Source organism: Pollachius pollachius, assembly GCF_949987615.1.
Source record: "Pollachius pollachius genome assembly, chromosome: 11".
In the NCBI taxonomy this organism is placed as follows: Eukaryota; Metazoa; Chordata; class Actinopteri; order Gadiformes; family Gadidae; genus Pollachius; species Pollachius pollachius.
In genome coordinates, this window is record NC_136944.1 from 4,777,350 (window position 1) to 4,791,733 (window position 14,384).

Here is a 14,384-nt window from a genome sequence, read left to right on the forward strand (position 1 = left end):
CTACAGCAGTATGGGTGGAAGCCTCGGTTTAGAGGTACATTTACATTCAGGGCGTTTAGCAGACGCTTTTAACCAAAGAGACTTACAGTAAGTCCATTTGTTAGAAGAAAGAGAAACAACAATATATCTCTGTCGGTACGGTAAGGATGTTCATAGAACCAAGTGCCAAGCGCTAACTATCACTAGGTTAACCCATTCCCCGTATACAACAAAGATAGCTAGGATAAGATGCTACACAATGCTAAGTACTATTTTTAAGTGCCAGGCCGCACAACGTACAATAAGTGCGTACATTAAGTGCCAGGCCGTACAACGTACAATAAGTGCGTACATTAAGTGCCAGGCCGCACAACGTACAATAAGTGCGTACATTAAGTGCCAGGCCGTACAACGTACAATAAGTGCGTACATTAAGTGCCAGGCCGTACAACGTACAATAAGTGCGTACATTAAGTGCCAGGCCGTACAACGTACAATAAGTGCGTACATTAAGTGCCAGGCCGTACAACGTACAACAAGTGCGTAAGAGGGGTGCATGAAGGGACAGCGGCGGTCAGCGCAGCCGGACGGTTTGCAGGTTCAATCCTCCTTCGGCATAAGGTGCCTCAGTGTCCATGAGCAAGAGCTGCTTATCTCCCTGTGTGTGTGTGTGTGTGTGTGTGTGTGCGTGGGAAGGCAGTGGCTCCGTAATTACCCTGGCCGATTATAACGCAGACGGAGGCCGTGTCTGGGGCCTTCTCCTCTCCCTCTCCGCGGTGTTCCCAGCGACACCACAGCTGCATCTCTGCCGAGGGGAGCTGGGGGGGGGGGGGGGGGGGGGCGTCCTGGCATTTGCATTTACCACCGTTGGCAGCGGCAACAAAGCAGCCATTCCTCTGGTAACCACAGCCAGTCATTAAGCGTAATTTGTCTGGGATCCCGACGGAGGAGCTGGTGGAGGCTGCATGAGGTATTCCTCCTGAACTGTCATGGGGAGAGGGAGAAAGATAGTCGAGGGGGAGGCGGGGGAGGCAGCGGGGGGAAGGGGGTGGGAGCAGACAGCGACAGGGAGATGGCTGTGAGCTTCAAGAGGAAGATCGGTTGGGGACAGCAGCAACCTGAAAAGGAGCCTCCCCTGGCCCCCTTCTCCTCCTCCCCCTCCCCCTCCTTCTCCCCTTCTCCCCCCCCCCCCCCCCCCCCCCCCCTCCCCCGTCCTCCACCTCCCGACCCCCCCAAACTCCCCACAGTCTATCCAGCAGAGAGTCTGGCGGTTAGAACAACAGCCCCTGCGGTCAGCCAGGCTCCATCTCCCCTGCTGAATTTACGCTAGTTTCTTGAGGACCCTCCTCCTCCTCCTCACATTCCCTTTCATACCACCTCCTAAGATACACTACAACACCCGCCCCCCCCTCCTGACAATCACCTCTGGAGAGGGCCTGTAGCTCCTGTAAACAACCAAACTACTGCTGCTGTGACAGAGCAGCCAATCACGTGGTCGCTGGTTAAACAGGAAACAGGAAGTGGGTGCAGGGCGCCTCTGCTCCTCCTATTGTTATCGTCTTCATAACGACCGGCTCTTGGGGTTTTGTATCCAATCGAGACGCCGTGTTTGTCTCTCGCTGGGAGCGCTCTGTAAACACCGAGGGTGAGACAGCGAGGAGTGAAGAGGTGTGAGGAGTCCTTGTGTCTTATCTCAGAGCGTAGCAGCGTGCGCAGAAGAGACGCTTGATATGACAAGAGGTGTTAGGGTTAATCAGGGGGAAACTAGTCTTTTGATGAGGAGCTGAACTTGTGTCGGATGATTGTTTCGCTCTGTGGTGATCAACCTCAACGGATTGTATCTTTCTGTGCAGGGGCAGCATGTGGCTGAGGAGGTAGAGTTGGCTGGGTTAGGGTTGGCTGGTAGCAGGAAGGTTTCTAGTTCAATCCCTGGCTCCTCCTCGCTGAGTGTCAAGGTGTCCCTGGCCCTGACACCTCACCCTGACTGCTCCTGACGAGCTGGCTGTCACCCTGAATGGCTGACACCGCCGTCAGTGTGTGAATGTGTGCATGAATCGGTGAACGTTAGGCGATATTGTGGTGGTTAGAAAAGCGGTATATCGATGCAGTCCATTTACCATTCACAATGTGAATCTTGGTGTGTGATGCTCCTTCCCTTCTTCTTCAGAGGGAAACCAATTCAAGAAATGATATACTAGAGTCACAGAGGAGATTGACAGGTGCCCATCAGAGGGATAGCCAAATTATGTTTCTATTTTTTACTTCTGTAATTCAGAGCATTATGCTCTACTGTAGCACTGCCTGGTTGAGTAACCTCACAGTGAAAAATAAAAGTAAACTGTATAATCAGATTAAAGTTTGCTCTAAAATCATTGGAAGTCCCGTAGCTCAGGCTTTTCAAGAGGCCCATAACAACAGCAAGCTGAGGCTGGCCATATATATTTTCTCTGACTGCACACATGTCCTGAACAATGTATATCAGCTCCTGCCTTCAAATAGGCGATTCAGAGTCCATCGATTCAACCGAAATAGGCATAAAAACTCCTTTGTACATCAGTTCATTCTATTACTGAACAAACCAAGATGACATTTCCTGAGCATTTATGATTCCATAGGTATCAGTCTTTGTATGACCTTGTTAAACTGCCTTACCTGTCATTTGTGGTGTGTGTGCTCTGTTGGCTGTGCCATGTCATGTGTCATGTGTCTGTACTTGTGTCTTTCCGGTTAACACCTGTGCTTGCCTAATCTGTCATCTGTGCTGCTTGTGTATCGCTGTGCTGGCATGTCATGTGTCATTTGTACCTGTTTACCTGTATGTCCTAAATGTTTTGAGGGGTCTTCCCAGGGATGCAAAATTAATTTCAGTGCCCTACTGACAAATAAAGAAGTATCGTATCGTATCGCATCGTATCCAGCGGAGGGGTAGTGACATGAGAGGAGAGAGTGGCATGGAGGGCCGTAGAAGACGGAAAGAGAGTCGTTCGAATGACAGGAGTGAGACGGGTAGTGACGGAGTGAGTGTACGACGAGATTCACGAAGGAGAACAGATCTTCATCACCTAGCCGTCGTCGTAGTGAGTTGAGTGCGGAAACCTTCTAGAGTCTTCGGGGAACCATGACAACTCGTTTGAGATGCTTTCTAAATGCTTCCTGGTCGGGGGAATGGAGTGCAAAACTAAAAATTGCGCAGTGAGCTGGCTTGTTTTCCTCAAAAGTTTCAAGAAGATGTATCGCACCCTACTACAATATAGCTGCTTGGTGGATAAGGTCTATCACAGAGGGCGGTGAACAGGAGTAGCAGTAAGAGAGGGTTTCATTGATGGTGTCTCAGGGTTCTTTGGGCTAGGAGAGCCCTGTATTTCAAGAGCTGCTGGGCGACTCGGACAGGGGGGAGAAGCACGAGACGAGGTAGCAACACTGGCGAGAGAGTACCTCAGCGACGGGAAACAGAGGGAGGCCAGTCCCCAGGTAGTCTGCCTGCCGCTGTGCTGAGGGCCAGAGGGCTGCTGGCCTGTGGAGGTGAGCGGGGAAGTGTGTCTGGGTGGTAGGGGCGCGCACGTTGCCTCCCTGGCTGGCGCCTGTAATTGTACCTTTCCATTCATCAGCCAGAGATATTAATAATAACACCACATCTGGATTCACTTTACTGTCTCCCCTTAACCCCTTTCACTTCTGCCACAGCGCTTGCTACTGCTGCTCGGGCTGTCTGGGGAGGAGGGCTCCCCCCTTCTCTCCCCCTGCTCTCCCTAGACCCCCTCCACAGCTGTGCCCCTCCCCCCCCCCCCCCCCCCCCCCACCCCTGCGCCACCACCAGCATTAACTCTGTGTGGAGCCAGGTGAGGATAACCAACACAAAGTGCTGGGCTAGTCAGCATGAGCAGCACCGCCGGTGTTTGTTTGGATTATCCAAATCCAGGCGTTGTTGACCGGCTGTGGCTGCAGTATAAGAACGGCATGTGTCATGGTGTTGTGGGTGTTTTTTTTTATCATGTAGAGTCACTGGTTTTGCCTGAACGTGTGTAGGAATAGTTGTCCTGTAAAGCCCGGTGAGATGAGGCAGAACGCAAAACGTCAGATTGGTGAATGGAACGAGAGAGGAAGCCATGCCAAACAAACGTGTTCGTGGGTTTTCATGTTTCTTCCTAATAGTATGTGAACCGTCATTACTGAACCCTGTGAGGGTGTGCTACCACTGGTATTTCAAAGGAACCCCAAGCCAGGGCCAGGCCTACCAAGTCTGCAGAACTGGCACCCCAACTCCCGCCATCTGCAGGAGGATTGAAAGACCGGTAGTCGCACGTTCGAGGGCTTACATCGTTCATACCCAAGACTTTTTGGTGACTGTATGGAACGGTGCATGGTAGCTTGCTGCTGCTGGTATCATCTCATGCGTAGCTCTTAAATCACCCTGCCAGTGGGTCCGCGGGGATGTGGCGTACCGCAGCGTCAAACGGACGTAAAACCCCAACAAGCTGTGGCTCCGGCTCAGGGTTTGGTTCATGAGCTGGCAGTGACGGGGGGGGAATCCCAGACCTGCTGGTGGTTGTCAGGGTTATCTCTCCCCCCCCGGGCAGACCTGCCCACACCACAGCATAGTCCATCCCCCCCGACCAACCATCCCAACAAACCAACCCCACTGTCCACCCCAATACCACCAACCTCAATAATCGCAACCCCATTATCACCCCAAATACCCGCTCGTCACCCCTCGGACCAAACGCCCCAACTACCCCACCACCACCACCATCCCCCAGGACCCCCCAAACTGCCCGAAACACAGTCATCAGCCAGCACCACCCTGCTACAGGTGCCCCCGCCCCCCGCCCACATATAGAAGCACTTGTTTCATTAGAGCGAGAGAGAGAGGGCGAGAGAGAGGGTGAGAGAGAGAGGGCGAGAGAGAGGTGTTAGAACAACAACACAAATACACGCCACGCCACTCATCCGCCCCTGAATCAACACCCATGATGTCAACGGGATCCCAGCCAGCCTCACGCACTCACAACCCCACCGCCGACAGCCAGTGCCGGGTATAAAAGACCTTATTTAGTACCAAAAGAAGGAGCCAAAGACCTTTTTTCCACGCATTTGAAAGGAGAGCTACCTCCCAGAGCGAGGGAGAGAGGGATGGGGGGGGAGAGGGTGGAAGAGTGGCAGCTCCACAGTAAAGCCATCACGTCCAAAACAACCTGCCATAAAACACTTAAAATACAGCCCCACCGCAGAAATAAACACTGCAGGGCTGAGGCCTTATTTTTGGACCGGCCGACTGCCAACAAATCGGAAAATACAACCAAAACAGAACGGGCGTGAGTCCCATTCTGCTCCTGTGCCTCGTGCGTGATTCATATCGTGCGAGCGTTGGTTTAGTTCCACCGATGGCCAAACGATGTTTCACAATAAGTAATAGTTGAGTCTGGGATCCCTGGAGTCTTTAGAGCGGCCCTTAAAAGTTGGCTCCTGGGCTTGGGCCTCCCAGACCCTCGGTGGGTTCATCTGGGACAGCAGACCGAAAAGGAGGCTTCATGTGGAAGCAGGACCTTCACTACACGAAAGAGATCTGGTGTGAAGCTTAACTAAGATGTCCTGGCAGAAGAAGAGCTGATGGATCGCGATGATCCATGGAGGCTGAGGTGGTTCTGAGAGGGTTTGTCCACCTGTGGAGTCCCCACCTCACCGAGATCTCCTGAACTGACGTAGCCAACCGAGGTCGCTGCAATTGGTTACCTGTGCCTCTCCAAAGATATACATGACGCGCAGGGCAACCGACAAACGTTTTCTGTTTCATTTGGACTACATTTACATTTAGGGCATTTAGCAGACGCCTTTATCCAAAGCGACTTACAAGTATTTTTTTGTCAGAAGAAAGAGAAACAACAACATATCGATGTCGGTACAGTAAGGATGTTCATAGAACCAAGTGCCAAGTACTAACAATCAATAGGTTAACCCATTCCGCGTATACAACAAAGATAGCAAGGATTAGAGGCTACACAATGCTCACTACTATTTTTAAGTGCAAGGATGTACAACAATAAGTGCGTACATTAACTGCTACGACGTACAACATACAATAAGTGCGTACATTTGTATGTTGTACTACAAGTGCCAGTAGTAATGGAGGATTATCACCTCATTGGTATGTTCCACCTCATATCATGACGGTCACCAGATGTAGGTGAAAAGGTGACCCTCGTTTACCCGAGTCAATGATGCAGATAGATAAGTAAAAGCACTGGCGTGGAGAACGTTCTCCACGACGTACCTACAATGGCCATTCAACACAGACGGGATCCAGCTCCAATCTGTACGCTGAGCTAGAGCAGGAGACAGCCAGAAGGATAAGAGTAAGAGCTCAACGCGCGCTAGCTGTCTCCGTCACGTCCCAATGCCTGGTGGAGCTCTTGGCTGTCGGCCATGTTTGATTTGGAACAGTGGGACGTGTCCGAGGTGTTGAATGATCCATCAGGGGGTGGAGGATTGAACACTGATCGGTTACTGGGGAGGGAGGAATGCTTCTGGATCCTCTCAGACCGTCGCATGACGCACTGTGAGGAATCTCTCTGCGTGCGTGCGTGTCTGTGCGTGTGTTTGTGTTTGCTTGTGCATACGTGTGTTCCTGGAAATCATTGCATTGCGTTGCGCTTGACGTGTTGGATTTAGCATTTGAACTGAAACTGAACAGCTTTGATGTTGCTCCTGATTATTGCCAGGAATGTCATTCTATTGTTCTTAGATCTTTAAATACAAGGAGTCTGTTCACTAATGATCAATTGATCCAACCACTGTGTAGTTGAATAATTGTGATAGTTAGGGAGAATATGACACACCAACCTATACTTTGTTTTATTCTTTCTTACAGGATATGTTCATTTTGACCTGACATTCAGTAACAACTGACAATTCAGTAACAAATATTTTTCTGTATTAAAATAACACTTATTTTTCCATTTCATTCCCGAAGAGACAGAAACGTGTTGCCTGTCTTGCTTGGATGCCAAAGAATAATCCTAACTCGTCGGTTCTGTGAGCATGGTAGCTAGTTCAGAGTTTTGAAATGACCCTCCCAGCCTCTCATTACCCTGTTGGGGCGCGAGGCTATTGTCTGTGAAGACTTTATGGGGCTGAACATGAATTAAATCAACACACGGCATGTTGTGGCTCCAAGAGTTAGTGAAGCGTCCGTGCTAACCTGTGGGGAACCCAGGCCTGCAAGGGCTAATTAAATAGCTCGTTAAACTCAGCAAATATTTAGCATCCCCCACAAAAGGGCTAATTAAATAGCTCGTTAAACTCAGCAAATATTTAGCATCCCCCACAATGTAAAGCTACCCTCTTTGATAGGGGTGACACGATGAGACCTGATTTAGTAACGCAGTAATTGGCCGTTTGGGCCTTTGATGCCAGTGGTCTATCCCCCCCCCCATTTCACCTCCCCATAGTGCCACTTGAACAAACAGTAGACCTGTGCCTTCACCTCCTTATTGATCCGCTGGTGATATTCAAATGTAATGATTAAAGTGAATGGAATCCAAATCAAATGAAAGCCTGGGACCGTATTGAGGCCTCAGTGTTTAAATCCCATTGCCACGCAAAACAAAGCCAGCTCGACCACAGCGCTGGGTTGGAGTGGACACAAGGGCTGTGACTCAAAACTGTCCTGTATGAAAACATAGTATAGCCGTCCTAATAGACGGAGGGCCGAGAGTGGGCCAGTCGTATTCAAACCAGACCGTTAGTATTATTCTTTGGCATCCAAGCGTGACAGGCAACATGATTCTGTCTCTTAGGGAATGAAATTGAAAAATAAATGTTATCTTAATGCAGAAAAATATTAAGACTTAGCTTTTATTCTTTAGTTGTTACTGAATTACAGGTCAAAATGAACATATCCTGTAAGAAAAAATAAATCAAATTATTGGTTCATCGTATTCTCCCAAACTATCACAATTATTCAACTACACAGTGGTGGGATCAATTGATCATTAGTCAACAGACTCCTTGTATTTAAAGATCTGAGAACAATACAATGACATTCCTGGCAATAATCAGGAGCAACATCAAAGCTGTTCAGTTTCAGTTCAAATGCTAAATCCAACACATCAAGCGCAATGCAATGCAAAGGTTTCCAGGAACATACACACAAGCACACACACACACACACACACACACACACACACACACCTACACACACACACACACACACACACAAACAAGCATACACACACACACACACACACACACACACACACACACACACACACACACACACACACACACACACACAGGAACGCAGAGAGATTCCTTGCAGTGTGGGGCTGTGACTCATAACTGTCCTGTATAAAAACCTAGTGTAGCGGTCCTAACAGACGGGGGGCCGGAATGGGCCGGTCGTATTCAAACCAGGCCATGGTGGGCTCCATGCGGCACTACCATCTGCTATGGATGCAGGATAAGAGTTTGTTGCAGGCGGCCGTACTGCTGGTTAACAGTCATTAGGCTCACGGTGGGAATGATCGAGGCTGATTGAGGATAGGAGCAAAAAAAAAGTGTGAAACAAATTACCTAAACTGCTTGCCTCCCAGGTGGTGGGGCAAACTGAAACAGCAGCCGTTTTAGTGAGTGTTTGTGTGTGTGTGTGTGTGTGTGTGTGTGTGTGTGTGTGTGTGTGTGTGTGTGTGTGTGTGTGTGTGTGTGTGCTAATGTGAGTGCTTGTGTTTGTGTATGTGTGTGTGTGTGTGTATGCGTGTGTGTGTGTCTGTCTGTGTGTGTGGTTGTGTGTGTGATAATATGTGTGTATGTGTATTTGTGTGTATGATTGACGTTGTGTCTATGTTTGTGTATTTGTGTGTTTGTATGTGTTAATGTGTGTATGCCTGTGAGTGTTTGTTAATGTGTGTGTATATGGTGTTTGTGTGTGTGTGTGTGTGTGTATGTGTGTGTTTGTGAGTGTATGTGTGTGTGTATGTATATGGGTGTGCTTGTGTGTGTGTGTGTGTTTGTGAATGTATGTATGTGTGTTTGTTTGTTTATGTATACATGTATGCATGTAGGTGTGTTTGTTAATGTGTGTGTACGTGTGTGTGGGTGTTAATTTGTGTGTGTCGGTGTATGTGTGATAATATGTGTGCAGCATGTGTATTTGTGTGTATGATTGACAGTGTGTCTATGTTTGTGTATTTGTGTGTTTGGATGTGTTAATGTGTGTATGTCTGTGAGTGTTTGTTAATGTGTGTGTACATGTGTGTGCCTGTGTGTGTGTATTTGTGTGTGTGTTAATATGTGTGTGTTTGTGTGTGTGTGTGTGTGTGTGTATGTGTGTATGTGTGTGTTAATGTGTGTGTGCTAATGTGTGTGTGTATTCAGCTTGGCAACTCAGCTCCCATTAGCAGTAGGTGTGAGAGCGTATTGAGGCTGATGGAGCGTGTGGGTGCTCTCTCTCCCGCCGGCGTCTGTCTGAGGCTTCACACTATGCTCGCGTCGCCTCCGTTACGCTCATTAGGGACTCTTCCCCACTCCGCTGAAGAACACCTCAAATAGATGCTTTGCTTTGTTTCTCACATTGTTATCTTATTTCTCTGCTCGTGTCATCCATGTGATTAAAAAAGAGTGTCTTCTGATTGGACATCCGTTCGATGAAGATAAAATCACCCTAGATTCTTCATGGATCTACAGATGCAATTTGAATCAAGTGACTTTGGATAAAAGCTTCTGAATTTAAGTTTGCTCCTAATGTTTATAGCCCAGTGTCTACAGGAGATCTATAGATACACTGTTTGGTTATATCCTTAATGTTATTGAATTCACTATGTAATGATTGCACACAGCATTGTGATTGTGTTCCTACCATTTCTTTAAACATTTAGACATTTTCTACACCACAAAGAATAACACTGTGCCACACTATGAGGATCCATCCATTTCGTTTTTCCACGTTGACCATGCGTGCCGATGAGCCTTCAGACCTGAGTGAGTGCCTCTCCCTGGGTTTGGTTCAGTCGGAGGGTGTACCTCCTGGGTCCAGGTTCCAGGAAACCCAAATCTTTACTAGTCCCTACTGGAACCTGCTGACGTATTGCTGGTTCCTCAGGCATTGTACCCCACAAACACAACAACCACAACAACACCAAACAACCCTCTGTACCTTCTGGAGACCGGCTCAAAGTCCCGCCCGGAGCCGACCCCGGTGGGGGGGGGGGGGTCTTTGTGTGGGCAGGTTTATTGGAGGGGGAGATTGTCCTCGGCGGGGCTGCGGTGAGAGGCGTCCTCCATTAAGCCGGCGTCTGTCTCTCTCCTTAAGGTGGGGGGCCGGCCAACAGAGGAGGTGTTGCGGTCAGGTAGCAGGGAACAATTCAGAGACACAGAGAGCGTTAGATGACTTCTGTGTGGGCCGCGTCGCCTAATGGGAAGCACTTTGGGTCTCATCCCATTCAGTCGCATTGGAGCAATACACACACATACACGCACACATAAAAACCAATGTGTATCTTTCTATTCATCTGTCTCGTCTGTCTGTCTGTCTGTCTGTCTGTCTGTCTGTCTGTCTATCTATCTATCTGTCTATCCGTCTATCCGTCTGTCCGTCTGTCCGTCTGCCGTCTATCCGTCTGTCCGTCCGTCTGTCTGTCTGTCTCTGTATCTAGGCCTCCTTCCCTGGACCTCTCTCTCCCTGCCTAACGACATGTATCTCCCTCCCCTCTGAGTCGCCCCGGTCGGCAGCGTCTGCTCAGAGCTGAGTGGTGAATGGCGATCAGACCCCGGAGCTCAGCGCCGGAGCCAGCCAGCGTCTGCCCGGCGTGCGGCGCTGTGTGCCCAGGCCTCTCCCAGACGATCTGTCATGGCTTCGGGGGCACTCAAGCGCCGTGGCCGTGATGTCATGCCTCCCTAAATAAAACCCAGGCCTCAGTGGAAGTGTAAGCGCTCCGCTCGGCGCGGAACGGTTTGTTTGTTTGTGTGCGTGTCTGTGTTGATGTGTTTGTGTTTGTGTATGCTCTAGCTGCCAGCTTTTCGCGTGTGTACATGCCAAGGGGTTGGCAGGGGTGGAGGTGGTGGAGGGGGGGATGGGTGGGGGCGGGGGGGGGGTTGAGCAGACGAGGCAGACAAGACCGCAGACTGTTCCATGCGTTGCGTGAGCTTGGAGGGCTGGAGCACGCATGTTCGAACTGTCACGCGTGTGTGAGCGATGGTTTATGATACGTGCCGCTCCAGATGAGAAAAAACAGAATGTTGACATTTTCCAGACTTCACCCGAAGTCATCATCCGAGTGCGGGGCCAATGAATGGTGTGGCAAAGTGCTTGTATGAATTAGCTCATTGAAAATGAAACAGAGATGCATTTATCTCAGGGCACGGCTAATGACTGATGCAGCAGCTGGCGAAGTTCTTCCATTAAAAAACGTTTTTTTTTAAGAATGATTCTCACAGCGTTTTTTAGTTTAGACAGCTTTTTTAAAAATTGTGAGACTTTCCATGGCGGTGGCCTTAATGGGTGCTGTTTATTTGGGTGCCTCGTCGGCCAAGTTTATTGAGAAACATTCTGTTGGGTTACAGCGCCCTGAGGTTGCCCCACTACGGTTGGACACACAGGCAATGAATATTCCTCATTCTTAACGTAAACAGACGTTTGGAAAGACGAGCCATTCTTGCCTGTAAACAGCTTTAATGGGCCTATAGGTTTTTATGGCAGAGAGACTTACAGCCGCGCTGCTCCACTGTTTGGTTTGGGATCAAAATGTTAGTGCACGGTGATTATTCGGTGGCTATGAAAAGGCCCAGGAAAAGACAGGCTAATGATCGTCCCCATTATAGCCAATCAGCGGGTAGGGGAGCTAAAAGGCCAACAGAGGGCGAACCTAACCCAAGACCTCGGACCGCTGGGCCCCGCCCCCTTTTGGGGGGCCGGTCGAGGATCTCCTTGGACCCACTGACAATCAAAGGGGCACACACGTATTACATCACGAGTCGCGGAGGATAAAACGGTGCCTTCAGCTTTACGCACGCCGCTTCTGCACGAGACAACGGGGCATCATGCCGGTTTTTGCACGAGAGGAAAACTTGATAAACACCGATGTTAACTTGACTCGGTGACTTGTTTCGGAGCGCACGCCAGCCTCGAATATTCACAAGTCCAACCCGCCGCTGGCACACGAGAAGTACGCTCGATCAGACGTCATCCTGCGATGCGGTTTCATTGCTGTGTCACAAATTCTGAACAAAGTATTTTAAATAGTTAAGTCAGGGCGGTTTTTCGACATGCGTCTCGGATGTATCATTCGCCACCCATCCTCCAGAACCGCTGGGAACGTTGACTGATCGAGACTGGGAACTCGACGGTGGACACATCCAACGCGTAATTACGCATAGATATTGAGCGAAACAACCAACGCAACACGTATTTTGTACACTGCTGCTCTGGAGTTTGGCTGTGTTTATTATTTGATCGTACGTCTCCACTTGTTGGTGTTGGGAGTGAGCGGGACTGAGCCATGGATCAGTCACAGAACTTAGCGGCGGTGTGTCTGCTGGCGCTGTCTTTGGGTCTCCTGGTGGAGAGGGGGCTCTGTCAACACTACTACCTCCTCCGACCCATCCCCAGCGACAGTCTGCCCCTCGTGGGGCTCAAGGAGGACCCGGACCCCGTGTTCGACCCCCGGGAGAAGGACCTTAACGAGACCGAACTGAGGAGCTCGTTGGGGGACTTTGACGGCCGCTTTCTGTCCGTGTTGCCCCCGGAGGACAAGTTCACCGGCAACGAGGAGCTGGACGACTACGAGGTCCAGAAGCCCAGCGGGGTGATGCCCAAGGAGATCAAGGCCATGGATTTTGACGTGCAGTTCGGCAAGAAGCACAAACCCAGTAAAAAGCTGAAGCGGAGGCTGCAGCAGTGGCTGTGGGCCTACTCCTTCTGCCCGGTGGTGTCCACCTGGAACGACCTGGGCAGCCGCTTCTGGCCCCGGTTCGTACGGGTGGGCAGCTGCCTGAGCAAGAGGTCGTGCTCGGTGCCCGAGGGGATGGTGTGCAAACCGGCGGACTCCACGCACCTCACGCTGCTGCGGTGGCGGTGCGTGGCGCGTAAAGGGAGCCTGAAGTGCGCCTGGATCCCCGTGCAGTACCCCATCATCACGGAGTGCAAGTGCGCATGCTCGAACTGAACCCAAGCGAACCCCTCAGTGACTCTAACGCGCGACAATTAATGAAGCTATGTCAGTGATTTATTTTATTTTTATTCATATGCACTTCCGAGTGTGGAATGTATTTTTTGTATATGATGTGCCATACAGTTGTCTATATATTGTCTTCCTGTACAAAGTGAGTATAATGTAACCGCAGAGTCTACTTTATTGGGTGTAGAGGTGGGGTTATGTGTTTTGTATTTATGGAGATGTAGGCGCATAGGGGTCTGTTTTGGATGGACTGTTTGATCCACGCGTGTGATACCGTCGGCGACTTGTTGTTTCACCGTATAAATTAAGAGTACAACTTATTTATTCTTTATATTCGTATAATAAATAAGACACTGAAATGATTGAAAGGCATGTTTTGATTCCAGTTCTTTCTTTATTTAATCTATCCGCATCAGGTCACCAACCAGGTGAAAGGTTTTGGAGACCCGCATGTTGTCCCGATTTAACTCCGTGGAAGAATCGGCGTTAAACCCCCTCCTGCTTGTCGCCAGTAGGCCTGCTGCTGGGGTCCTTAGATGAATTAGGCCACACGATTATAGTGATTATGAAATGCAGCGGCCCCAGCTGCTCCAACACCTCGTCCAAGTGGCTTTAGGAAGATTACGCACCGTGGACAATAAGACGCGCGTAAAGACAACGCGTGTTCACCGGTCACACCACGTCCCCCTATCGCCTTATCAGCGTCCTTATCGAGGCTACACCGTCAGTCGATCATCAGGACATCTAACATGTCATCACAGGGCCTGTTAGGGCTGATAAAGGGGCATGGCTGTGCTGTAGTGTTCTGGTGATAGTGGTGACTGAACGCTGCTGACGGTTCTCTCATCAGTCGTTCATCTCCAAACCCTATCACCACAACTCCTTCATTAACATCATCATCATCATCATATTCAGAATTATTATCTTTTAATGGTTGTAATAATACCAACACAAAAACAACACAAATGACTCATAATAATAATTATACAAAATGCAACAAAAATGAATATTAATGTCATATTAATTTAAGTAATTATTTAACTTTTATATGACCAAAAAAGATCAACACCTTACTTATAAAGTTAACTGATAAAGTTAACTTGCTTTTTCTTTACCTTGCTGTGAGACGGACAGGACAGACCTAAAGTGTAGCTCACAAACAAACAAACACACACGCATGCACACACACACACACACACACACACACACACACACACACACACACACACACACACACAC

At 49.3% G+C, this 14,384-nt stretch overlaps 1 protein-coding gene across 1 annotated transcript; it reads left to right on the top strand.

Annotated features, from left to right (window-relative positions):
- Positions 1 to 12,467: 12,467 nt before the first annotated feature.
- On the top strand, positions 12,468 to 13,133 carry nog1 (noggin 1; the record flags this gene model as incomplete). Its single annotated transcript, XM_079746296.1, has 1 exon — positions 12,468 to 13,133. The coding sequence occupies one exon, from the start codon at positions 12,468 to 12,470 to the stop codon at positions 13,131 to 13,133; it is 666 nt and encodes a 221-aa protein (XP_079602422.1).
- Between the last annotated feature and the right edge of the window lie 1,251 nt (positions 13,134 to 14,384).